General features: G+C 44.8%; 2 protein-coding genes across 7 annotated transcripts in view; one reads left to right on the forward strand and one right to left on the reverse strand.

Annotated features, from left to right (window-relative positions):
- The window catches only part of igdcc4 (immunoglobulin superfamily, DCC subclass, member 4), a 50,187-nt gene extending 46,840 nt beyond the window's left edge, over positions 1-3,347 (reverse strand). For 2 of the 6 annotated variants that reach the window (XM_038991778.1, XM_038991769.1), the window contains exon 1: positions 2,968-3,347. In XM_038991778.1, coding sequence (XP_038847706.1) covers positions 2,968-3,112 — 145 coding nt within the window. In that variant the 5' untranslated portion in view covers positions 3,113-3,347. The remainder of the gene's footprint in view (positions 1-2,967) is intronic. The other 4 variants (XM_038991785.1, XM_038991761.1, XM_038991752.1 and 1 more) reach the window with 3 other exon arrangements.
- Positions 3,348-18,978: 15,631 nt separating this feature from the next.
- LOC120052417 (secretory carrier-associated membrane protein 5-like) lies at positions 18,979-22,730 on the forward strand. Its single transcript, XM_038999305.1, has 5 exons — positions 18,979-19,123; positions 20,671-20,827; positions 21,113-21,214; positions 22,222-22,339; positions 22,539-22,730. Exons 1-5 carry the CDS (start codon positions 18,979-18,981, stop codon positions 22,728-22,730), a joined length of 714 nt encoding a protein of 237 aa, XP_038855233.1.
- Positions 22,731-27,938: the final 5,208 nt, after the last annotated feature.

Raw genomic sequence — 27,938 nt, forward strand, 5'->3', positions numbered from 1 at the left:
AGAACAGCTCACAAAGAAATGCAATTATCTTTATTAAGCAGGACTTGTTCACAAGCATCCTCCAGGGGCTGAGGTGGGGTGCTGCAGACAGGGGCTGAGGTAGGGTGCTGCAGACAGGGGCTGAGGTGGGGTGCTGCAGACAGGGGCTGAGGTAGGGTGCTGCAGACAGGGGCTGATGTAGGGTGCTGCAGACAGGGGCTGATGTAGTGTGCTGCAGACAGGGGCTGATGTAGGGTGCTGCAGACAGGGGCTGATGTAGGGTGCTGCAGACAGGTGCTGAGGTGGGGTGCTGCAGACAGGTGCTGAGGAAGGGTGCTGCAGACAGGGGCTGATGTAGTGTGCTGCAGACAGGGGCTGGTGTAGTGTGCTGCAGACAGGGGCTGATGTAGGGTGCTGCAGACAGGGGCTGATGTAGTGTGCTGCAGACAGGGGCTGATGTAGGGTGGTGCAGACAGGGGCTGATGTAGTGTGCTGCAGACAGGGGCTGAGGTGGGGTGCTGCAGCCTAGGACTGAGTCAGTGGCATGTAATAGGGATGGATTGGGTGGATATAGGCCCTGTTCCAATTTAGATATCCTTCCTAACTCAACTCCTGGGGAAAAAACAGATCTATATATGATTGGATGGGTAACTAAGGTTACCTACCAACCTACTACTTTCACCAATCACAACCAGTTAATATCTGTGATTACATTGAGGAAGGAAGGAATGAAGGGGAGGGAGGCATTGAACAGGGCCAATGATGAAGGACTAGGAGGGACAGAGGTCAGTCGAGCCTCAGACAGAGGTAGGAAGAGTGAGGAGGAGTCAAATTGAAGCAGGGGTCAGTGGGCTGATTAACACTGAGCATTAAATCGTTGACCATGGATGAGATAGGATGACTAGAGGGAGTCAGGATTAAAGAGTACAGGAGAATGGGAGACAACGCTGGGAACCATAGAGAGGACGTAGTGATGAGGGTTCAGTGAAAGCCCAGTAATTTGGTCGGTGTGCATGTGACACTCCTAGCGGGAGTACTGGGTTAGAGGGAGAGAGAGCTTGTCTAAACACACAGACACTCACTCACTCTCACAGCATTCATTTGTTCCTGATGAGTTCAGCGGAGTTGACATATTTTCATTTGATCTTTCAAATGGAAAAAACAAGCTCTTTGTTTGTGGATCTGATACAGCGACATCCCATGCACCCAAACTCTCTCCAGTCAATTCATCCCTGCCCCACTATCCCACTACTCCCACCCAGCAACCTCCATTCGCCAGCTCCAGTTCCCACAATACCCTCCCAACCAACCCACCACCCTTAACATTCCTCTTTCTCTCTCCAAACATACCACTCTCTCACACACACACACACACACACACACACACACACACACACACACACACACACACACACACACACACACACACACACACACACACACACAAGAAGGCTCCCACCAGTCCAGTGAAGGCTCTACAATGCTCCACTGTGGGCTGTGGGAACACACCCCAGGGTGTATGAGGGCTGAGGGAGATGTTCACACACACTACTGTGGGCCTTGTGATGAGCACATGCCACTGTTGCCTGTTCCAAACACACACACGAGCACGCACACACACACAACCCCTCAAGGTAATGTACTGTAGTTTGTATCTCCAGCTTAAACCTCATTGTGACAACATGATGGATAGAATGGGTAGAAAATGCATTATCATGGAACACAGTTTGTGTTCTCTAGCCTTGAAAATGTATTAGTCCAAATTACATGATCAACAACCTCTTTACCCATCCTATAGGTTTGTGAGCCATACTTGAAGTCTCACTTGTACATATACAGGTAGAACAGGGAAGTTCCTCCATGCATCTTGATTAACAGGAAAAACATTGTCAGCCCTGATAGCACTATTCCTCCACGTTTTTCAAAGCAATGATCCAATATGTTTGCCTTTCCTCTAACGTGAGCTACTTCAGATAGAACAAAATCCCATCGGCCTATTTCATGTTTCTACTCCCGTGCTCCTGCACTTTTCTTTGTCGAAAATTCTGTGGCTGGTCTCTCTCGCTCAGCGCCTGCCTGCCTCGCTCCCTCGCCGCCTATCGGTGGCTCCCTGGCTCTCAAATCACCGCTTCCCTTCTTCATCTGAAGGCCACCGCAAAATGCCTGAAAGGCAGCGACCAAGTGCATCCACTCCCAAGCCTCCAAAACACAAGGCACATGTTCGATATGACGATTCCAACATCACAAAATATAATAAGCCTTCATTTGTTTCGAGGCAAGAGCACAAACATAAATACAATTATGTGACAATTGATAAGAAACGTTTTCGTGTGTAAGGTATGAGAGCAGCTCATAAATAATTGTAATAACAGTGTTATTTAGGCATACACCTTACTAGAGGCAAACTCCTGTTGTAGCGATATGGGTTATTGCATTAGATTTATAAATCGTGACATCTGAAAAACGTCCCACCGGCAACGCTTTTGAATTGTGAAAAATGATATTTGTGCAGAAACCCCACAGGCCACATGTTTAACGCTCATTATTTAAACCTCTTGAAACGCAACTCACATTCCTCAAACTCAACTCCACAGCACATGTCTTCAAAGAACGCTTGCCTCCACTGTAACATTAAATACGTTATAGGCAGATAATGGTTACATAGTTGCAGATGTGCAACTAACTTTGTAACCGGCAGTCCAGCATTGGGTATAAAGAGAAGCCCGACAGCGTGTGCTGGAAGACGAATAGTCCATTGAAAAAAAGTAAGAACGTTATAGCCTTTGCTAGATAGACCTACCATAGTACTGATACCTAGACTGAACAGTTAGATACAACCACTGCAACGAGTAAGGTGCCAAATGTGTTCACTAACCAATCTCTTCTTATCGCACCTGCATGTTCTGAAAGATAACTATAATATAATACATTACTAACTTGAAAGGCATGCGCAAGTCAATAACAGTGCTATTAAGCTAAGCGACTTACCTTGAACGGATGGTCCACAGAAGCCCAACGAAAGTAGATAGAAAACCCAGATAGCCTCCACCGCCATGTAAAGCATTGATTTCCAGCAGAGGGGTAAAGCAGCGTGCGGGTCTCTACAGCCAGCTATATCGCTAGCAACATGCATATAATGGAATCCGCAATTAGATCCTCTCTGAAATAGACTATTAGTTGGCTATTAGTTAATGTATTTCCCTTTGGCATAGTACCCTGCTTTCACTCAGAACATGGTTGCATTTAGTGGGGAGAGAGCCGTCGTGTCTCTCGGCGCTTCATCGCCATGTTGTGAGCGAATGTAAGTGTGTGTTGGCTGCTCCACACACACACACTCGTACACACACACACGCACACTCCCTCAAACACACTGGCAAGTCCCGCTTTAGGTGTCTCCTGGAGTCACCTGAAACGCTGCCAATAATTTCACACACCCCCTATCTTTGTTGTTGAGCTCTACGCTTGTGAATAGACTGCTGTGTGCCGCAGCCGTGCCTATATAGCCGGCAAAAAACTAGAATCAATCTCGCTGTATTGGGCTCCCGAATGGCGTCTAAAGAACTGCCTTTAAGTGCAAGAGGCGTCACTACAGTCACTGGGTCGAATCCAGGCTGTATCACATCCGGCCGTGATTGGGAGTCCCATAGGGCGGCGCACAGTTGGCCCAGCGTCGTCCGCGTTTGGCCGGGGTAGGCCATCATTGTAAATAATAATTTGTCCTGCCTAGTTAAATAAAGGTTAAATAAATAATAAAAATACAATTCTGCAGTTTCATATGGAAGACACAGCTTGGGCAGCTGAGTCAACTGGCGTTTAAAACAGAAGAGGGGACCAGCGGCGATTTTAGCATGTAAATGTTGGTGGGGCAAACAAAATAAATATAATAGGGATGCATGCCAGCAAAGCCACTACACAACACAACACTAAACAATACATTAATTGTACTATAGCGGTGACAAACGGTGCCCACAAACTGCCATGGCCTACACAAAGCTGTCCCAACAGCAGTCCCAACACCTTACCACTGCTACACCTGGCTATCAGCGGAGCCTTGTCTAGCAGCGAAACAGTTCATTCAGATTCATTTACTGCCTTTAAAAAAACTTAGCTGATATGGCTGACTTGCTTAAACAAATGTGGTTTCTACTGACAATTGAGATGTACAAACTATGGCATAAGGGGACAACAAGGGGATAAGAGGCAATCCGTAATTTCGATTAAGACATTAATGAGCAAGCTAGGACGTCAATATATCTATTTGTTCAGCACTTTTGAAATGTACAACAACAGAATTCAGAAAAGGGCCATTCTTACAGTGTTCTCCCTGTACACCAAGTCAGAACCGTAGTACAAATAAAGGGGGCATATAAGCAGACAATGAAAGCTTTTACAATATTCTATGATGACATTTCTCTAAAATAGGATATAGGCTACATGTGCACCACCAAGTCAGAACAGTAGGCGAAATTAAGAGGAAAAAATAGACCAAATTATTAGGGTGAGGCACATGGGCTACTAACAGCTTACTACACAACATACACTTAGTATTACTTTATTAGCTAAGGAATACATATCTCCCTGGCATATTACATCACTTATGCAGCAGCATACAATACATTTTTGTACTCACCATGTTGTGCTGTGCTCACTTGAACAGGAAGGTGGCACAGCAGTCCTTCGTGGGCACATTTTGTCACATTTTGAAGATTTCCCAGTTCTGAGTTAACAGTTGTTTTGAGCGCTGCAGAAATCATGCTGGATTGACAGCATGGCCAATGTTGAATGTTCATTATTATACATGTGGAAAAGAGACCCTTAAACCCAGAATTGGGACCACACACCCACTCCACTGAATAGCAGGCTAGTGATTGCTCTGCAATGCTTGCAGTTAGCAACTGATTCCTTCCAAACCACTCATTGTTGAATTTGCGATTTCCAACTTGTTGTGTAATGTTTATGTCCAATGGCCAATGAGCACTTATACATTTTATCTATAATTTCTCTTCATATGACAAAGATTAAAAAGGATTTCCATTAGATTGTCAACTTGATTAATGATGATGACTGCTAGCTAAGATTTTGAAAGTATGATGTTGATATGATCAGTCCAATCAAGCTACTGTAGATGTAACGTGATTTGACATCATATTTATCTATGGCCAATGACATTGAGCCTTCTTGGATGGGCACTTCTAATGTAACTCTATGGCAGCACCCAAGGAGCTTGAATTTTCAGGCTCTACCCTTAGATTTGGCAGTGACGTAGTGTCCCCATGAGTAACAGAACACTAAGCCAATCACGGCGCAACTAGAGAACATTACCAACCCCTACACTCCATATTTTCCGCTGACTGCCCCACCACTACAGAAAGCACTGAGCTAGGCTGCCCCACCTGCCCTGAATGACGTGTTGCCACTGGTGGTGTCCAAGGTTGGGTGCACCTGCCATGTGTTCAAGATGCACACGTGGCACTCATACAGCCTACAGCAAAACAAGATTTCTCCCAGATAACTATTCATATCACACATCATTATGATAGCCAACATAATACATGCTCCCTAGTTGCTCCATGGTTTAGCCAGTACCCTTAAATCAGTTGAAAAGACAGATAATTTTTTATCTCAATTCTCAGGGCATGCAGCCTCACCCTCTCCCCTATCCAGAGGGCTGAGAGAGAGCGGGAGAGAAGAGAGAGGATGGTAGAGAAAGGGTCAAGATGAGGACCAGGGATTGAACATCTGACTGCATACCAATCACCCATCTAGTCACCGCCTGGCATGGCCTGCCCTGCCCTGCCCTGCTCTGCCCTGCCCTGCCCTGCACCATGTGTTAAGGGACCCGCCGTTGGTTTTCACATGATAACACATAGCAGGAGCCAGCTGGACCCCAGCCGTCTGAGAAAGAGAGGAGACAATAACATGCTGTGGCATACCCAGCAGCCCCATGTGCCGTTTCCGCTCTGCAGCCAGGGGAATAGTAAAGCCTACAGGAGGAGATGGGTTGGAGAAATGTGGCTGAGGGATTAGTGCCTGCACAGACACTTTACATTGCAGCCCCTTGTTTCCAGGGATCTGACGGGTCGATCTGAGTCCATCCTGTTATTGTGGTGAATAGGTAAGAAGAACTCCCATCTCCTGTTCAATGCCTCGCCAATGTACAATGCACTCTGTCTATGCCTGGTGTTGAAATGCGTCCCGTGTGATTGGATTATGGCCACATTCAGAAAGATTGGTGTTTTGGGCCAGGTGGGATGAATTTCAATACCATGTGCGGACACAAATCCTGTGATTGTGTTGTTATTTGTATAATTTGTTATTGGATTAGAAACGTTCCTTTTGAGTGTAATACCAGATGTGGTTGGGACTTGAGTGCTTGTGGTCTGACAACGCTTTCTCTCCTTTCACCAGCCGTCATAAAATACTGAGTGCATTGGTTACTTGAATACAGGAACAGCTGTCCGTAAGAGGTAGTACAGTATATAGTATGGCCCCTGCAATTAAAACTCTCCATCAACATGCAAAGTTCAGTAGGCTGCATTCTGAAAGTGATTACTTACCCAAGAGGTATATGCTCCTACTTTAACCTAAACATAAATGAATGGAGCCTTTGTAAACCATTTATAAACTGGTTTGCTAATGACTTTAGAAATGCCTTTTAAAGTTGCTTGTTAAAAGTGTGATCTCAAACAGTATTGAGAAAGAAAAAGAGACAGAGCGAACAACTTCTATGTGTGTGACATGTGACATGTAACATGGCAGGAGCAGAGGCTGCAATGTCGCAGTTTTAAAGCAAGTCTGCTGCAGTTCTACACAGTCTACCATGGGGTCTGCTGCAGTTCTACACAGTCTGCCATGGGGTCTGCTGCAGTTCTACACAGTCTGCCATGGGGTCTGCTGCAGTTCTACACAGTCTGCCATGGGGTCTGCTGCAGTTCTACACAGTCTGCCATGGGGTCTGCTGCAGTTCTACACAGTCTGCCATGGGGTCTGCTGCAGTTCTACACAGTCTGCCATGGGGTCTGCTGCAGTTCTACACAGTCTGCCATGGGGTCTGCTGCAGTTCTACACAGTCTGCCATGGGGTCTGCTGCAGTTCTACACAGTCTGCCATGGGGTCTGCTGCAGTTCTACACAGTCTGCCATGGGGTCTGCTGCAGTTCTACACAGTCTGCCATGGGGTCTGCTGCAGTTCTACACAGTCTGCCATGGGGTCTGCTGCAGTTCTACACAGTCTGCCATGGGGTCTGCTGCAGTTCTACACAGTCTGCCATGGGGTCTGCTGCAGTTCTACACAGTCTGCCATGGGGTCTGCTGCAGTTCTACACAGTCTGCCATGGGGTCTGCTGCAGTTCTACACCGTCTGCCATGGGCCGGAGAGATGATTTTGCAATTTTATAAAAGGTTTCATGCAATTCTCTTCATTTCACAATGGGGAGTAGAAGCAAAATGAGCAGTTTAACAGATAATTTACTGCAATTCTACACATTTTGCCATAGGATGAAGAGAAATGTTTGCAGTTTTTAATATGATATCTGAGTGAGAGTGACTAAAGATCAATGGGGGCCCCCAGGTCGGTAATTCGACCATGATTACTACAAGTTTAGATAGCTGGCTAGACTAATTTACCAATCTAAAAAATGTTAACTGACATTGGTGACTGTCAGCGACTGACATAAAAAGTGAAATTCTGCTGATGCACAAATTTGTTTTGAAATTGCTCCTTATGCATTCTACTATTCCAGTAAGTTGAGACCACGACCAAGTTCATCAATTATTTTTGTAAATTATTATTTGTAAATCATTTTTGATCCGCAGGGCCTACAAAAGGGCCGCCAGTTGCCCATCCCTGCACTACATAAATGTTAGTTTGCCAATGGTAGAAACAAAGTCGCAGTGCTCCAGACATGCATGTTTACAAAGTGATGAGACGTGATTTGTCCTACTAGTGCCACAGAGCTAGTTAACAACAGAAGAGACGTGGTCCTGAGCAACTCTACTCTGATCTTAATTCACTCTATTCCCCCACAACCACAAACCGACAGAACCTGCCAGAACAACAACAAGATTACCCCATCTGTGATTTGTTAACACTACAGAAACAAGCCTCGTAATAAACCATGTTCAGATGGAACGCATTTTGAGATCTGTGGCGCTGTGATTCTACACTGGTCTCTCTCATTACCACATCAAAGGTTATTTTTGTCAAAGGATAATACAATACAGATATAGGATCTTAATTTGAGCCAGTTTGCTATAGCAAGAAAATAATCCTGCAACAACAGGAAATTTGAATTATTATGTGGATTATAATCAATGGACATTTTGTAGGGGTTGATACATTTTTTGTAAGGTAAAATCAAGTCTGAAATTTCAAAGTGGAAACTTCAGACGCCTTTTTTAAACTAAAATACACTACAGGTTTTCATTTGCTGGAAAGTCAACAGGGTGATCAAATTAAGATCCTACATCTGCTCCAGGAACTATGGGCTGCTATTTTAACTCTGGGCCTCCTTTCTCTTCACAACGAAAACAAGTCAGAGAGAGCGAGCCAAGAGAGCTAAAGATAGGGCAAGCTTATTGCAGACAAATTATTTACACACTTTGAGGTTCCACTTAATGAGGCCAATTAGGATAGTAAAGTTGTCAGGCTTCAGTGAACAGAGAAAGTAGTTTTTATTTTGGCAATGAACCCAACGTTTGTGTTTGTGTGTGAACAAATTAGATTTTTCCTTCTTCTCCTAGGGCCTTTTAAAATGATATTGGTTGTGTGTGGGACTTTACATCTTGGACAATGGATGGCAGTAGTAGACAGGATTACTATGCTCAGAGGAGAGGCTGAGGCAGAGCGATTGTAAAACCAAATAGGCCCAAAACCTGTCCTGTTTCGCTGTATACTTTTAATGGTTGCCAAAAAGGCCATGCAAATTAGTTGAGATAAGCATCCATTTTCTTCTCTTGCCTCCCCTCCCAGCCACCTGTACGGTCCCATATCTCTCCTGGCCTCTATCTCTGGCTGTGGTTCCTGCCCTGGCCTTTGTGCTCTGTAGAGGTCACAGTGTTCTTAAAGTGCCGAGGTGTTTGTATTTTGGTCGTGCTGACTGCAGTAGCCTCCACAGTGGCTGAGTTTCATCCCCCCCAAGGTGTACTTACCTATCTGTCTGACAGGCAGCAGCAGGGCTGCTCTACAGTAAGGAGAGGAGAAGACACAGACAGAGCACTGCCCTCTGGTGGAAAATGGTATGTTACATCAGACAAACATACCATGAGTTATGTCAACAAAGAACATGCTACAGGGGACGAGAAAATACCAAAATAAGTATATTATGTGTTTCTTTTTTCATTTACACGTCAGATGATGCAATTAGTGCGCAATTCAAACAACAAAAGTGGTTTGGGTGAAATTAATAGTTTTTTACTACCTCTTTTTCTTCTCAGAACAGCCATTCAACCAACACTAGTGTAATCATTTGGGGAGCAAACTGTGCATTATGGAGAAGTTCATGGTCCATGTTTGCATATGTAAAGTAGGTGAGTGTGTGTGATTGGCCGGCTTGGTGTTATCCCACCCCGTTCCGCTGGAGGGGTGCCGAGTGCATGCTTGGCGAAGAGGAAGGGGTCTCCATAGAAACCAAGACTAAGGGTGACTGGGCAAATGGTTTGCTTTAGTAGTACAATACCACCGGGGTCTCACTGGCAGCATGCCCAACCCTGGAGCACTGAGGGGGGAACAGGGTGGGAGGAGGACATTCATATTCAGAGTTTAACAAGGCAAACATGTACTTACTTCAGATACAGACACACACACACACACACACACACACACACACACACACACACACACACACACACACACACACACACACACACACACACACACACACACACACACACACACACACACACACACACACACACACACTACTATTCAATGAGGTACCAGGGTGTGTGTGTTTGTTCATGATGTAATGCCTCCCTCTTTTCATTATTCTGAGCACATCCTGGGTTATGATCTCATGGGCAAAGGCACAAAAGCCCAGCCTTCTGCCCACTCCTACCAATCTGCCTACAGAGGGAGAGGTGAGGGGTGAAGAGAGGGAGGGAGGGAGCAGAGAAGGGAGGAGAGAAAACATTAACTCTGTCCTCTATCTTCTTTTCTGGGCCGTGGAACATACAGTCGGCACAGCCCCCCCCCCCCCCCCCCCCCTTACCGTTCTCTCTCTCACTTTCTCTCTCCACTAGAGGGAATCCACCCACTAGTAGCACCATTCACCATCTCATCATCAAGTCCTCATTTCATACAGTATGTGCCCTCTGTCTAGGGGAAGATATATCAAGTAATCAACCAGACAAAGAAAAGGCTCATTGTGCCTCATCAATGCAGTGTTGGCCAAGCTGATGAGGCAAGCTGACTTTCCCATCCTAATCTCCTCTGCTGAGAGGGGCAAAGAGAGGGGAAGCCAGGGAGGAGGAGTGGAGGGGAAGCAGGGTGGGCAGAATCCCTCTGAACACAGGCTATAACCAATATTCTGTGAAGGAAGCTGTTTGTATCCTAATTAGCTTAAAAGTAGATTTAAAATCTCAGTAAAAGGCTGTGGGGCTCGGTCCTGCTCTGGGAAAGAAAGCTCGGCCCTGCTCTGGGAAAGAAAGCTCGGTCCTGCTCTGGGAAGGAAAGCTAGGTCCTGCTCTGGGAAAGAAAGCTAGGTCCTGCTCTGGGAAGGAAAGCTAGGTCCTGCTCTGGGAAGGAAAGCTAGGTCCTGCTCTGGGAAGGAAAGCTAGGTCCTGCTCTGGGAAAGAAAGCTCGGTCCTGCTCTGGGAAGGAAAGCTCGGTCCTGCTCTGGGAAGGAAAGCTAGGTCCTGCTCTGGGAAGGAAAGCTAGGTCCTGCTCTGGGAAGGAAAGCTAGGTCCTGCTCTGGGAAGGAAAGCTAGGTCCTGCTCTGGGAAAGAAAGCTCGGTCCTGCTCTGGGAAGGAAAGCTAGGTCCTGCTCTGGGAAAGAAAGCTCGGTCCTGCTCTGGGAAGGAAAGCTAGGTCCTGCTCTGGGAAGGAAAGCTAGGTCCTGCTCTGGGAAGGAAAGCTAGGTCCTGCTCTGGGAAAGAAAGCTCGGTCCTGCTCTGGGAAAGAAAGCTCGGTCCTGCTCTGGGAAAGAAAGCTCGGTCCTGCTCTGGGAAAGAAAGCTCGGTCCTGCTCTGGGAAGGAAAGCTAGGTCCTGCTCTGGGAAAGAAAGCTAGGTCCTGCTCTGGGAAAGAAAGCTCGGTCCTGCTCTGTGAAGGAAAGCTAGGTCCTGCTAAGGGAAAGAAAGCTCGGTCCTGCTCTGGGAAAGAAAGCTAGGTCCTGCTCTGGGAAAGAAAGCTCGGTCCTGCTCTGGGAAAGAAAGCTAGGTCCTGCTCTGGGAAGGAAAGCTAGGTCCTGCTCTGGGAAGGAAAGCTAGGTCCTGCTCTGGGAAGGAAAGCTAGGTCCTGCTCTGGGAAGGAAAGCTAGGTCCTGCTCTGGGAAAGAAAGCTCGGTCCTGCTCTGGGAAGGAAAGCTCGGTCCTGCTCTGGGAAGGAAAGCTCGGTCCTGCTCTGGGAAGGAAAGCTAGGTCCTGCTCTGGGAAGGAAAGCTAGGTCCTGCTCTGGGAAGGAAAGCTAGGTCCTGCTCTGGGAAAGAAAGCTCGGTCCTGCTCTGGGAAGGAAAGCTAGGTCCTGCTCTGGGAAAGAAAGCTCGGTCCTGCTCTGGGAAGGAAAGCTCGGTCCTGCTCTGGGAAGGAAAGCTAGGTCCTGCTCTGGGAAGGAAAGCTAGGTCCTGCTCTGGGAAAGAAAGCTCGGTCCTGCTCTGGGAAAGAAAGCTCGGTCCTGCTCTGGGAAAGAAAGCTCGGTCCTGCTCTGGGAAAGAAAGCTCGGTCCTGCTCTGGGAAAGAAAGCTCGGTCCTGCTCTGGGAAGGAAAGCTAGGTCCTGCTCTGGGAAAGAAAGCTAGGTCCTGCTCTGGGAAAGAAAGCTCGGTCCTGCTCTGGGAAGGAAAGCTAGGTCCTGCTAAGGGAAGGAAAGCTCGGTCCTGCTCTGGGAAAGAAAGCTAGGTCCTGCTCTGGGAAAGAAAGCTCGGTCCTGCTCTGGGAAAGAAAGCTCGGTCCTGCTCTGGGAAGGAAAGCTAGGTCCTGCTCTGGGAAAGAAAGCTCGGTCCTGCTCTGGGAAGGAAAGCTAGGTCCTGCTAAGGGAAAGAAAGCTCGGTCCTGCTCTGGGAAGGAAAGCTAGGTCCTGCTCTGGGAAAGAAAGCTCGGTCCTGCTCTGGGAAGGAAAGCTCGGTCCTGCTCTGGGAAGGAAAGCTCGGTCCTGCTCTGGGAAGGAAAGCTCGGTCCTGCTCTGGGAAGGAAAGCTAGGTCCTGCTCTGGGAAAGAAAGCTCGGTCCTGCTCTGGGAAGGAAAGCTCGGTCCTGCTCTGGGAAGGAAAGCTAGGTCCTGCTCTGGGAAGGAAAGCTCGGTCCTGCTCTGGGAAGGAAAGCTCGGTCCTGCTCTGGGAAGGAAAGCTAGGTCCTGCTCTGGGAAGGAAAGCTCGGTCCTGCTCTGGGAAGGAAAGCTCGGTCCTGCTCTGGGAAAGAAAGCTCATTCCTGCTCTGCTAACATGTCGTTGTCTCAAGTGTCCCATCAATGGGGGCCTTGTTAGCTGTGGGAGAGAGAGCCCCCACCACCAGCCAACTCTTATCTGTGTTTTGGCTTTCTATTGAAGGTGCATGTTATTAGAGATGGTTTTAATAAGCACTGTCGAGACTGGACCTGCCGCTGGTGAATATTCATGTAGTACAGAGAGAGGGTCAGATAGGAAGGAGTAAGGACGGGGGAGATGGGGAGAGAGGGGGGGGGGGGGGGGGGGGGTGGAGGGATGGAGGGGGAGAGAAAAGTGGAAGAGTTGCAGGAGTCTTAAGAATGGAAGCAGGGAGCTCCTGAAAGCCTGTTCAGAACATTTCAAAGACATTCACATTACCATCTGTGAGTCTCTGATGGAGATTATGTGTAGCATGGAATATGTTCATGCTACACGTACGTAAATAGAATGCAGCTGATATCTGTACATTCTCTGCTGTCAGGGAGGCAAGAAGGATCTCTCCCAGAGATGTGCTGACCCCTAGTCGACCCCTGTTACATCTGAAAAGCTTCAGAGCCATTCCAACATAGAGATCTTATAAACTGGAAACAGACATTTCCTCTGGCTGGGAAGATTTGGGGGAATGATTCAAATGACATCACCCATTTGGGACTATACACTCTTATAAAAAAGGGCTCCAAAAGGGTTATTTGGCTGTCCCCATAGGAGAACCCTTTTTGGTTCCAGGTAGAACCCTTTGGGGTTTCATGTAGAACCCTCTGTGGAAAGGGTTCCCCTATGGGCACAGCTGAAGAACCCTTTTAGGTTTAGCACCCTTTTTTCTGTGAGTGTAGTAGCTCATCTCAATAATGGTGAAATTTCCAAATACTATGTGGCTTTTCTAAATATGGCCTGTTTATCCTCAACGCTCCAAAGCGTATGCATCCACTGCGTTAGTTGGTGATGGACAGATACTGTCAGAGTGAAAAGAATGCTTCAGAAAAAGATGATCATTATAGAGGGAAAAACCCTTTTTCATGAAGGCCGACTATTCCAGAGAGGAGAGAAATGTATTGATCATTTAGTCGTCTACTTCAGATCAATAGGAGGCTGAGGGGCCAGGGTTTTTGGGGGGAGGTTTGTGATGCCCAGCGGTGCCTCTCTCTCTCGCAGGCCACTCTCCCCCAACTCACACCTGTCTCTAGTGAGGACAAGTGGACAGATGCCTACCTGCAGCCCTGTGGACAGGCATACAGGGGCCTTTGAATACTAATTGGCTTGTTTATTCATTTTCCAGAGCTCTCTCTCTCTCTGATACTGTAAGTTTGTCACAGGCTAAATTGTATAGTATGTGATGTGTGTCATGCGTTTTGAGAAGAGGAGACTAGACAATGACTGTAATGTGTCTCCTTGGGCAAGCAGATGCCAGCCGTGCTATTTTTAAGGATTTCATCACTGAAAATTATTGCCATTACTTCTCAATGTGACACATCAGGAAGATGAAATAGTCCTTGTGGTTTTATAATATGAGTATTATCAGCTTTTTTGTTGTTGCTAGATGTGTCAACTGCCCTCAAAACACTTATCTGTTTCATTGGAGAGGGGAGGTGTGCTGCCAAACGGCCTTCGTGTAGAGAAAACAGTGTGCAGGGCAATCTTTCCTCTCCCTGAAGCTGTATGTGAGTGTGTGTGTGTGTTGTATGTGTGCGTTGTGTGTGTGTGTGTGTGTGTGTGTGTGTGTGTGTGTGTGTGTGTGTGTGTGTGTGTGTGTGTGTGTGTGTGTGTGTGTGTGTGTGTGTGTGTGTGTGTGTGTGTGTGTTTGTGTGTGTGTGTGTGAGAGAGAGGGAGAGAGAGAGAGAGAGAGAGAGAGGGGGGGGGGAGAGAGAGAGAGTGAGAGAAAGAGAGAGAGGGGGAGAGAGAGAGATTGAGAGAGATTGAGAGAGAGAGAGAGAGAGAGAGAGATAGAGAGAAAGAGAGAGAGAGAGGGAGAGAGAGAGTGTGTGAGTGCGAGTGCGTGTGCGTGTTTGTAGATAGGCTGGTCTGTGGCATCTTACTTACTGTATTGGCCTCCAAGCCAGAGGCTGGGGGTTTACATGACTGGCAGCCTGAGAGCAGCTATGCATGCTCTACACATACCAAGTGCCTTCTCAAGGGTTATGTGGGTGCTGTGTGTAATTGTGTGTGTGTGTGTGTGTGTAATGTGTGTGTGTGTGTGTGTGTGTTTGTGTGCGTGTGCGTGTGCGTGTGGAGTGTTTTTGAACTCACATGTACTGGGTGCATGTTAGTGGAGGCTGCTGAAGGGAGGACGGCTCATAATAATGGCTGGAATGGAGTAAATATTTTGGATACCATTCCATTCACTCCATTCCAGCCATTATACTCCACTCCAGCCATTATTATGAGCTGTCTTCCCCTCAGCAGCCTCCACTGGTGCATGTGCAAACATGGTGTCTCTGTATGTGGATGTTAGTTTTGCATATACCTGCGTATACTTTGAGTGTGAGTGTGAGTATGTGTGAGTGTGAGTGTGAGTGTGAGTGTGAGTGTGTGTGTGTGTGAGTGTGAGTGTGTGTGAGTGTATGTATGTGTGCGTGAGAGAGAAAGTGAGAGTAGATGAACGAGAGAGAGCGAGAGAGAAAGAGTGTGAGAGAGAGTGAGTGAGTGAGAGAGAGAGATAGAGAGAAAGATGGAAAGTGAGAAAGAGATAGATAGAGAGAGAGAGAGAGAGAGAGAGAGAGAGAGAGAGAGAGAGAGAGAGAGAGAGAGAGAGAGAGAGAGAGAGAGAGAGATACCCAGGAGAGTGAGCATACTCTCTGAGTGCCTGTCTCTCTCGCTCTCGCTCTCTCTCTCTCTCTCTCTCTCTCTCTCTCTCTCTCTCTCTCTCTCTCTCTCTCTCTCTCTCTCTCTCTCTCTCTCTCTCTCTCTCTCTCTCTGTGTGTGTGTGTGTGTGTGTGTGTGTGTGTGTGTGTGTGTGTGTGTGTGTGTGTGTGTGTGTGTGTGTGTGTGTGTGTGTGTGTGTGTGTGTGTGTGTGTGTGTGTGAAGATAGAGACCACACTCTGAACTACAAGTAGAAACCCACAGCTCTGAAAATTAAGGTGACTTACACAAACAGAGAAATAGGCACAGCAGCTATACATAGGTTAACCACGACAAGCCAAAAGCCATTTTCTTGAAGCACTCCATCTAAAATAGCACAGGAAAATGAACAAACCCAGAGTCACCCAAGTAGATTCAGCAGCAGCAGTAGCATACTGACCGGCCTTGCTCACACTCTTTCACAGCTTCGGAAAAAGTGGAGCACAGTGCCCCCTAAAGGTCATTGAACAGAAGTGCTACTGCAGGATTCCTGTGTTCTCCTTCTTTGTTGTGATGACTCCCACACCCTTCCTCTCAGCATGGGGCTCTTGGCATCCTCCAGCCTGTTGGTTTCAAAGCAAGGCCCCTGCCTGCCAACACAAGAATCAGGTTACTACAGGGCTTTAGTTATGCAGAATAAAAGCCAAGTAGTGGAAATCAAATTACAATTTAACAACGTATCATGCAGTGCACTGCAAGGTTAAGCTCCTTAGCCTGTTGATACAGGAATCCCCAGATGTCCATACATGCTGCTGTACGAGCACTTTCAAATAATGACCATGCAAGTTTCACCTGGATTCATGTTAGAATGGACTCAGGATTTAACCTACAGGAAAGCACAGTAAACTTACAATGCAAACAAGGTACCCTCTCTAGATGCTCCGTAGGGACTTGACTCTCTCTCATGCTGTGTCTGGGACAGGCAGAGCCCAGTCAGCCCAGGGATCTAGATATAGCTGTACTTTTTAAAACTTTGTATCACTAACATCCCGGTCAGCCATACGTCAGCTCTAACCTTAGCTTATGTCACCAGCTCTGATGAACACAGACTCATTGTCCCTGTCTCACCGGCTAACCTTCAGCCCCCACCACCCAGCCAGCCACCATAATGAAATACACAGGGCCATATGAGTTTGGAGACACCGGTGGAAATAAATCACAGGCTGGCCTTACAGAGAGGAGCTAAATGACGGACGGCCTCTGTCCTTACGTGAACTGAACTTCAGCGGCTAGGCTAGGCTATACTGTCTTGTCTGTTTGATATTTCAATGTTATTCTTCTTTTTTTCATCTTTGTGAAAATGTAAGTGGCTGGAAGAATCCTGATAAGGTTTTAAAAGAGAGACATGTGGTGTGCAAACATGAGGGGTTTATCTCAGCGATGGAAAAGACTAGAAGCAAATATAGTGACTCATACACTATAAATATTATTATATGTCGAAGAATATTTAAAAAATCACACATTTTATGGTAGATTTCTTCAATTGTGTCCCCAGACTTGATTTGATTTTTAGTAAGGATCTCTTTTAGCCTGAGGGCTAGTGTTCCAAGACTCAAGTACGTATTCATCACATGCAAATATATGCATATTTTAACTTTGTGAAAGAATCACTGATTGGGCACCATATATGTATGAATTATTAATGTTGTGGATATGAGTAATTGAACATAGGGACAATTGGATCTGTAGCTGCAAAGGGCAGGAGAGGCTCTATAGTCAATACATCCAATTTGTCATGCTAAGCTATTTTAGGACAATGAAGGAAGGGCTATACCAGACAGTGCATTTTGGGTATGCCAGTCATTATTGTTGGAATAGATGTGTAGAATGTTTAACTAGTGTTGAACATAAAGGTTGAGGTTTACTGTAAACAAGAGAAGCACAGTGAAAAGGTCTGCATGCTAAATTCATCCATCATAAAGCATTACAACATAAATGTCATATTACTCTGCAATATGAGGAACATTCATAGGATGAGTATGTGAAGGGGATAGATAGATGATACTGTAACTCCAATCAGTAAAGCGGTGCTCAACTGAACCCCCTAGCTGGCCAACCAGAAACAAACCCATATCAACACTGCCATCTGCTGGCTAACATCCCCTCCTGTTTTGTACATTATTGATAGAAGACATTAATAAACAGTAAACAATGTTAGTCCTGCCCATAAACCCCATGACCCCTATCAAACAGTATAAATGAGACCCCTGACAGACCGTAATTGCTGACCATAATTTCTGCATGTGAATATCAAACATTAAGTGAAAGATTTTATGCCAATAATTAACCAAAATACATACTACTAGATACTTATTGAATAATAATCCTGTATTTGATTAATTTCATAAACTTTCATTTGGTGATCATTATGAGTGAAATGATCGAAGCGCACCAGTAACACCAGAATAGGTCACAGATTACTTCGCTTTCTCTGTAGACAGCGGGCTATTAACTTCAGCACCGTGGAGAGCAGCCGCCATGGAACGAGGGAGAGCCAGATAGCGATTGGATATAATGTTAAGACGCAGATATCGCGAGTAGAGAGCAGTGGTCAGGACTGACGGGACAGCAGATTTACTGACAATGATAGGACAGCTACGGCATTGGAGATACATTACTTCCACGACCTCGTATAAAAAGTTAAATAACAGTGATTTACTCTACTTTATCTCTTCATTATCAAGCTTTGTCATTCCTTATATTCGATGAGGTGGAACTGATAGCATGCAGCCGAGGGACAGGACATTGTAAATAGCAACAGTGCGCTCAGGACAGGAGGTAAGCAGATTATGTTTCCAATGGAAGTCCGTAATTCCTTTAGGGTCAGTTGATCCCTATCAGGATAGCACTAACTTCAAAGATAGCGGGTTGACTTGAAGTGAGTACCGGTAGTATATGGGTCTATTCAGCGAATTCAAATAAAAACACCACGAATGTTAGGCTATGAAGACTCTGGCTGCTTTATTGAGTCTCCACTTTTACTCGCGCACCGGAAGGATCCCAGTTCTTAAACCCTGAAGAGCCACCATTGAGCCGATGCCACCAACACATCTCTGCGTGTGTGTCAGCAAATCTCTTCAGTCGAATGTGACAAGTGACAACGTTGAGATTATAGATCTTGAAAACACTGCTTAGGATAAATAGCATAGCTACAGTATGTCACAAGTGGTGTCACACATAAACTGCACACTGGCATAATTGATCCATCTCTTTCTGTCAGTAGTCTTTGCTCAATTATTATGTTCGGCCTACTAATATAAGGTGCAAATACATTTCACCTGTGAGTGAGAAAGCTGATGTTTAGTGTTGTTACTGAGTTTTAGAATGACTGCATTTACAAAGCTACACTTTCTTTATTTGTAGGTTCAAAAGATTGAGGACCAAAACAATCTGAACAACAAAACCAACAGTCATGGCTGGTAAGGATTTGCATGAATTGAAATTGACACACAGTATGTATATGTTTTGTTACATGATCATGGTGTTCTATGAAAGTCATTTACTGTATTGTTTGGCTAGTCTCTGATCAACCAATCATACAGACACTAGTATCTAGCCTAACATGACACACCTGCCAATGCCACTAATGTATGATTGCCATTTCTCCAGCAGAGAATAACTTCCCTCCAATACCGGGGTTCATCCCCCTGCAGCCATGTTTCTACCAGGACTTTGATGAGGAGATCCCTGAACAGCATCGCACCATGTGCAAGAGACTCTACCACCTGTGGATCTGTGAGTGCCCACTGCCCACTACCCACTACCCACAGCCCACTACCCACAGCCCACTACCCACAGCCCACTACCCACAGCCCATACTAGAACAACTCTAGTCAGCCACTCTGTCATAGAGTCCACATATTTAGGGGTTATGATCTCTTATTGCACTGTTATACTTCTTTCATACTACTGAGCTGAGCCAAGAGAGCCTAGCCAAGCTGCGCTGGCCTGATTACTTATCAACCATAGTTGCTGGAACTGTGCTGGAAAGGAACGTGTAAAAGGAAAATAAGTGTGCCAGGACAGTACGGTTCAGGAAGCCACAATAGTGTGAAACAAGTTTCCGCTCTGTGCAGAGTTTCTGTGTAGCCCTCTCTCCAGTGTAGCCTACTGTTTAGATTAGATCATTGTGGTGAACACACGGGAGCTGACAGTTAACCTCTCCCATGCCACATGGGTTGTCTTCATCCACCACAGCTACAAAGAATGACGGAGGGTCTTCTGCTGTAACTAGATATGTGTAGGTCAGCGGTGGTCGGTGCCGTTTAAGATGAGGGAAGAATTGTTTTTGCATGAGCATGGACTAAATCAATTATTTAGTGACGTGACTATATGTGTATATCATTTTATCTAAAAAGGATAACTTTTTTACTGTTTCGCTATTTATATTTTTCTGAAATTCACTGAGGAGGATGGTCCTCCCCTTCCTCCTCTGAGGAGCCTCCACTAGTGTGTCTCTCATCCAGGCCGGTGGGAGATTATGCATACGGTGCCCCTTCTTCTCATCTATTGACTTACATTTTATTCTCTCTGCAGATCCCCCCCCATTAAGTGATTAACATTTACACAGGTATTCTGAACCTCTGCGTTTGCACTTATACACCAATAATAGTGTTGATGGAATAATGTGTTATATCCTTTCTGTCATTCCTTTTGTGTGTTGTGCATGATCTGCATGTTTGATGTTTCTATGAGTTTATGTTTCCATGATTTCAGTCATTCTAAAATGTATTTTAATCCATTTAACTAATCTCATTGAATAGTCACCCTTGTTACATTAGATGTATTGGTCAAGAATAGACAGAATTGTACAGAAAACTCAAAAGTAACCAATTAAAATACTTCTAGCCTTCACTTCGTTTCTTTGCCTGAGATGAAAAAAGACTAATCACTTAATGGGTCTATTATTATAGCTCTGGTTGGGTTTGTAGTTCGGATGAAGGGATATCTCTTCCCTTTGTGGACCAGTAATTGAAGCTGATTGGCTGCCTGTGGCAGTTCTGTGGAGCAGGCTGGAACAGAACCTCTAGCTCACGCAGCGCTTTAATTACAACCAATTCGATCTTAAGAGGAGTAGGTTTGCTAGATTACTGAGACTTAGAGCAAAACAGAGAAGGGGAAAAAAATATGGACACCTGCAGAAAGGGCACTCAAGGAACCGGAGTGGACAGAAAGTGCACATTTATCTGAGAGCTGGTTCCCTGACTGGTGTTATTATTATACTTTTGCATTGTTCTACTGGTGTGTATAACAGTGTGTTCTCCTGGTGGTGTGTTTTACAGTGCATGCAATCACCCTGGCTGTGAATCTGGTGGGCTGCTTTGTGTGGATGCTGGGTGGAGGGGGCGTGACAAATTTTGGCATGGCCATCATATGGTTGATTCTCTTCACCCCCTGCTCCTATGTGTGTTGGTTCAGGCCCATCTACAAGGCCTTCAAGTAAGTGGATGTCAGACACACCCATAAGGTATCCAACTACCATTAGATCGTTTTAAGCTATAACTAGGAACCATAGTTTTTCTTGATCAGGCTATGTGGTCAGGAAAACCCCTCCTGTCTTACTATGACACCATTATGCTTGATCATAGTGATATACCGTCAGTCAATGGAAATCAGTCACCGCCAAGCAAAATCTTGAAAAGGGATTTACTTATTAACAAGTACCACACTGTATAATGTGTTGTGTGTCCGTGTACTTCCAATTCCTTTTTGTTGTTCTCCTAGGACTGACAGCTCGTTCAACTTCATGGCGTTCTTCTTTGTGTTCATGGCCCAGGTGGGCATCAGTATTATCCAGTGCATAGGGATCCCAGGCTGGGGAAACTGGTAAACTGGTTACACATTCAAATCACCTTCAATAATAAGCCCATTATAAATGATTATACACATGTATAAATGCTTAAAAATGTTCCATAAAGTATTATAAATGAAAGTTATTGTGTTACCGACAAACTCTGTTTAGCCAAAACATGTATGTCTTTAAAACAACAGCAGTATAACCTCCTACATTACCACACCTTGTCATATCATTAACAATGCATTAGATGACAGTCAGGAAATAGCCTCACTCAGGACATTTATGACTTCATTCTGTCATTAGAGTTTAAGGCTGTTAAGCGCTAAATGTCACCTGGCTTCACTTTGATTAGCAGATATACTTGTAATGGCAGCTTCCATAAAGTGTATAAATGTCAACATTCAGAAATGGATGGTTTTATATGTGGGACACAAAACTTTTTCAAGGCTGAGCCAAGATATTAGCCTACTACATAAAGTGATCATGCTCTTTCCACGACATTGACTGATCAGGTAAATACAGATGCAAGCTATGATCCGTTGTTGATGTCACTTGTTCAATCCACTTCAATCAGTGTAGATGAAGGGGAGGAGAAGGATTTTTAAAGAAGGATTTGAAAGTCTTGAGACAATTGAGACATGGATTGTGTGCCATTAAGAGGGTGAATGGACAAGACAAAATATTTAAGTGCCTTTGAACGGGGTATGGTAGTAGGTGCCAAGCGCACCGGTTTGTGTCAAGAACTGCAATGGTGCTGGGTTTTTCATGCTCAACAGTTTCCCATGTGTATCAAGAATTGTCCACCACTCAAAGGACATCCAGCCAACTTGACACAACTGTGGGAAGCATCAACATGGGCCAGCATCCCTGTGGAACACTTTCAACACCTTGTAGAGTCCATGCCCTGACGAACTGAGGCTGTTCTGAGGGCAAAAGGGGGGATAAAACTCAATATTAGGAAGGTGTTCCTAATGTTTGGTATACTCAGTTTACAGGGGCAAATGGTAAGTGTCTTCTTCTTCTTTACATCTCTCAGCGGCTGGCTGGCCACCATCTCTTTCTTCAGCTACAACCTTTGGATCGCCTTGCTGATGCTCATCCCCACCCTCTTTTTCACTGCCACGGCAACGCTGTCCTTCATCGCCCTCACCAAGGCAAGTTTGTATCATCTGTGTTACGTCACAACCATGGGACACGTGGAGCATGAAGATGTGCATGGTGATCTTTATGTCGCTCACTCATGCCCATTGTGCCGGCTGGTGCATAGGGCAGCAACAAATGTCTCAATTGCTCTCTGTCATCTTTATGTGCAGCCTGACATTTTCCTGTCGTCCCACTGCTCCCTCTCTCCAGGTCCATAACTTCTACCGTGGCAGCGGGGGCAGCATAGGCAAGGCCCAGGAGGAGTGGACCACAGGGGCCTGGAAGAACCCCCACATCCAGCAGGCAGCTCAGCAGGCAGCTATGGGAGCCGCCACGGGGGCCATGATGCCGGACCAGCAGTACTCCAGCAACACCCCACAGTACAATGACAACCAGATGTAGGGGATAAAGTGGAGGGAGGGAAGCATGTCAAAGCATGAGCAGGAGTTTGGTATCTGTTTATCCCACCCCCCAAAAATGTGTCTTTATCACAGCCGCTCTTTCTATAGGCCATGGGTCTTCAACCTTTTTTTGCCCAGGGACCCCCTCCCAAGCAAACCGACAACCCGGCAATCATACTTTAGCAAAAAAAAATCTTCTCACGTCTTGTCTTAGCATCAAGTGAATGATAATGGCAAGGAGAAGTAATCAACATTTTAAAAAATTTATAGATTTTGTAGATCGTTTTTCACTATTTTAATTGGGAAAGGAAGTGTAAACTCTAACATAGCCTATTAGCTAGAAAGGTAACTCCCACATTTATTTTAGCTAGAAGCAGCTGTTTAGCTGGTTAAACAAAGGTTAGCCATATGTTTGCAAAAATGTATGTCCATGTCAAGAAAGCTTACCAGCAGCCAGCGGCACTTGACGCACTGGTAGCCTACAGTATGTCAGATACTTCAGTGTCAGCTGGTAATTGGCTCCAGTGAGTGTAATTTGCTCAATATTAGGAGTTAAGAAACAATGTTGACATCATTAGAAAGAAGACATTCTTCTCTTTCTACTGTAATAATTTATTCTGTTGCTAGCGTTATACCCCTGCTATAGTGCACTACACTACACTACCACACTATACCAGCTGACTCTGAACACCCATACCGTAAAGACATTTCATGTTCTCAGCATCTACACTGAATTACAGTATCTGGTTTCTACTGTGCAATGTCATATTTCTGCTTCTGCTGCTTTGTTTTGATGTGTCACATCAAAGATGTATCCCTATCTTATATCACTGTGTTAGCAGGGCCCTGTGGCCACATGCACACAGCACCAACTCTGCTTGTCAGAGCTCATTCTGATCACCCACTATCCTCTCCTCCATGCTCTTTGGGGGGGTGGTGGTTTTTGGTAGCCTCCTCCTGCTCATGACTTGTAAAGTCATGCTCATGATATAGTATTTCAATTATATATTTGTTTGTTTTATACACTAAGTTACTGGACTCTAGGTTTTGTCGTGAATAAATGTATTCTTACATGGAAGAGAGCAATGTAAGACTGTGTTTGAGTGCAGTACCTTTTTTTTTATCTACAGAAATTTCAAAGCGTATAAAATATTTTTATCACAGAAAGTAGCACAGAGATAACTTTAATATTTTACCAGGCGTGTTTATGTACAGTAGGAGATAGCTTATTTGGGGTATAAATATGTATTTTAAGAATGTATTCTTCATTAAGTGAATGTCAGCTGATTGAACAAAAATGGCTCTCCTCTAAGCCACCAGGGTGCTTTGTGATTCTCAGGTAAAGCAAAGCTATAAACACTGGACACAAACTGTGAACCTTTTCCCCTTATGTCCATGTGTATGTTTTTGATAGCTTATAGCTGAAAGATTGAAAGACAGCTGAAAGATTACAGGCCAGTCGCATTTTCATTATCCACAGTCATGGAAATGGGACTTTCTTCTTATAGTCTGAGAAGTAATGAATGCATACCAAAACACGGAACTCTTTTTAGGGGACTATTGTACAATATGTCTTTTGAGCAAGGATTTCCAAGCCTGTTCCTGGAGAGCGCTACCGTCCTGTAGGTTTTCGCTCCGGTCCTTATCTAGCGCACCTGCTTCTAATAATTAGCTGGTTGATCATCTGAATCAGGTGTTTTTACAACGGCTGTTGGAAGGAAAACCTACGGGAGGGTATCTCCAGGAACAGGGTTGGAGAGCCCTGCTTTAGATAGACGTGACATCTAATGTAAATGAATCAATTTGAGCTATAAATTAATTGCTAGGATTTCACTTTTGTTTCTCGTTATGTAATTGTTTTGCATTGAATGTCTACATGTCTTAGAGGGTGCTCTTTTTAAGACGTGTTCTTAAATGTCTTGTCTGTGGTAGACAATGTTAGACAGCAATGTTGTACTACCACAGAGAGGCGCCAATGTTTCCTTTTATTTGTATGAGAGAAAATCCCTGATATACAAGCTGCCTGCGCTCAGTCGTCTGTCTATTCATACAGTAGACTTTAGGTCTATAGCTTAGTCAGTATTCAGTCAACAGCTCAATGGTTCCTGCTGTTCCCAGGTAGTAGCTACATGTGACCAGGAAGGAAGGGAGAGATAGAGCCTTGCATCTAAGTGGGCTCCAGTCAGCCTCAGCCTGGCTCATACTGCCCTCCTGCCACCTCTCTCTCACAGCCCTCCTGCCACTTCTCTCTCACAGGGACAGATGGCTGAGCAAGCGGTCCCTGTGAACACATTACAGTGTGCTCTATGCTGTAGGGGAAAGAGAGACATTTATGGAGCAATATGGGTGCCACTTTCTCTGGGGTAGTAGGGGTTTGAAAATGACCTACATGGGCTCGTGTTGCGGGAAGGAGAGAGAGAGCAGTGGAAAAACAGTGTTCCCCAGGTGTTCATTAGTTCATGTTCTAGCTCGATGACTAACCTGGCCTAATCTATATATACCAAGGCCTCTTAACCCCTCAAGTAGCTGTATTCAACATTATTACAGTATGCACATTACTTTAGAGATATCCCCCAAACCTATACTTCTTTTCTCTCCTACATCTAAAAGGAATCAGCTATGTACTCAGTGTAGGAACTGTGGTGTAAACTATGCAGATAACCCTTGACTATGGAAGGGATGTCTTTGCAAGTACAGTTGTTTGGGCTTCGGTTAGCCTGCGACTGATGTAAAGATGTGTAGAGCACTGTTGGCTTAAACTGTGATGTAATCAGTATTCAATTAGCTCCATCTCTGCAGTAATCAAGCAGAAGCATTGACCAAAGTGTTCCCCTGGTACACATTCATGTGCAACCACCACAGCTCATACCAGCAGATGCTGTTGCTTCTTTGTCATGTCCATGTCATTAAATGTGTGGGAGATCATTGAACTAGTGGGATTTCCTCCTTATGCTGATCATGTGAGATTGCGTGGTCATCTCGGAGAGGCAACTAGACAGTATTCTGAAGCACAGTTAGAAGGGGACTTTTATTCTAAAGTGTAAATGTTTTAGACTTAATTGTTACGTACATTTAAAAAATACAATTTGTCTTGTCATTTTATGTTTTGATTTCCCTTACGGACATTAAACAAACTCTATTCCATTTTACACCATGAATGTATATATATTTTCTGGTCTTTGTGTGTCTTGACTGTGTGTTGTTGGGAAGTGGAGCCAATGTTAGTTGGACTGTCTGTTAGTTGCTGTCACTGTAATAGCTCTCCAGTCCCATGCTGATTTTGGAACCAGGCAGTTAAATATGCGTTATGATGGTGTTGCATAATTTCAGCCAGTAGTTTTGAAAGTAGTGCTCAGGAGCCAAAACGGGTCCCCGAAAATTGTGCGTTATTGTGTACAACGTCATCCATTTCATATGATATGTGACATCCCTCCCCCGCAATCAGTATGATATGTTACGAATTCTAATTCGTACAATATGTTAAGTGCTTAAAGGGGAATCTGCAGTTGCTATCAATTTGTTGACTTGAATTAATGAATTATTTATATGTACCCATTGAATCTTGAAGAATATAACTTATTCTTATTCAAATGAGCTATTCCTCATGAGCTTAGTTCAACTGTCAGTACGACCCAAAATATAAGCTTGTGCAATGTTTGTTAAGAAAGTAAATGTAAACAAACACGATATAGACGAAAAACATGGTGAAAACTATCATTTTTATATAATGGATGGTCAGTGTTAGCTCTGGTTAAATTTCTCCAGCCCCATCCCTCAGCTTTTTACTGAAACAGGGAGCGGGGACATCACTTTGCTATTGATTAAACTGGTGATTGCCGCTTTAAGATCCCGTTCATCTCTTACTTGCTGTCTGGAAGTTATTCATGTCACTTGTTTACCCACCGTCTCTGTGCAGATCGTTAATCTACGGTCACTAAAGCATCTCACAATGTATGGCACCTATTTGTTGCAATTGCCCTGTCTTCGTTTTAATCAAAAAGTTGCATTTCATAATTAAAATGTGATGTTGAAATACTTTCCAAAACATTAAACACAACAAATGAAACCAAGAAACATTTTTTCTCTATCTCGTGAGAAAACCTAGGTTGAGAATGTGCATCCAGGTGGCAGTGACCAGAGGCTGCCTATAGGTGGCAGTGTTGATCCAGTGTGTGTGAGGGGTGGGCTGTTAACTGTTCAACCAGTTGTCCACTGGGGGCAGTATATGATCTGTGTTTTTCTCGCTCTGCCAGGGTTTGATTTCCCCAGATACACAGCCCTGAACACGAACAGAAAGAAATCCCAGATAGTCAAGGTGATAAAAGCGATATGGCCAGCATTTACTTGTCTGGCTAATAACTTTACTCTTGGTAAACTCAAATTTACTGAGCACAATTTCACCCTGGAAATCCTCTGAGAAGGTGCCTCATCATAGATTAGATTCAAAAGCCCTTTAAGTGGATTTATCCATGGATGTCCCCTTGCTTTCCCGTTCTCCCTGTGTTGAGAGTGATAGAATCACTCAGAGGAGCTGGAGGAGAAATTACACAGTGATATAGGCACCCAGAGGACCCACTAGCAGTCACGGACCAGCCCTGTTATTGGTATAAACATGAAAAGCTATCTGTTGAATTGGGCCCACGTTTTATGAAAGAACAAGTCAGACAGATGCATTCTGGTTAATATGAAATAGCTTTGGTTGGCAGCTATGGAATTGCATCATTGATTCATAAACAACTAAGGTTGTATAGTGATAGTGCATATCATACTCAGCATGTTATAAGCATTTAGTAACATCAATAGTATTTAGACAGTTGCTGTTTTTAAAACATATTGTTTTGGCTTTCATGATAGTGTAGTAGACATGACTATACCAGGAACTCAGCTTAGCAACATCTCACCCAGGTCTTAAAGAAGATGTGAAAACTGCTCTCGTGTTGAATTTACAACATAAAGTCAATAGCCATTCCTCAAAATGTGTCGGCATTAACTTTTGACCTGGCTGTGTATCCCCCTCCGCCTTCAATATTTTGATTACCGTTACCATGGAAAACTGCTAAAAATTCCCTCATACTGTTAACACATCTCTTCCCCATGATCAGTCCAGTTACAGTACATGAGAGGAGAGGGCGGTGGAGGGCAGTGTGAAGAAGGAGGGGGGTCCACACAGAGGTCACAGTGTATGACCTGGAGCAGGCCGAACACAGAG

Source organism: Salvelinus namaycush, chromosome 1, assembly GCF_016432855.1.
Source record: "Salvelinus namaycush isolate Seneca chromosome 1, SaNama_1.0, whole genome shotgun sequence".
Taxonomy (NCBI): domain Eukaryota; kingdom Metazoa; phylum Chordata; class Actinopteri; order Salmoniformes; family Salmonidae; genus Salvelinus; species Salvelinus namaycush.

Coding starts and splice junctions, on each gene's coding strand:
- LOC120052417 (XM_038999305.1), top strand. CDS start 18,979: ATGATTGCCATTTCTCCAGCAGAGAATAACTTCCCTCCAATACCGGGG. Junction 21,215..22,221: donor ATCCCAGGCTGGGGAAACTG/GTAAACTGGTTA, acceptor TACATCTCTCAG/CGGCTGGCTGGCCACCATCT. Junction 22,340..22,538: donor CCTTCATCGCCCTCACCAAG/GCAAGTTTGTAT, acceptor CCCTCTCTCCAG/GTCCATAACTTCTACCGTGG.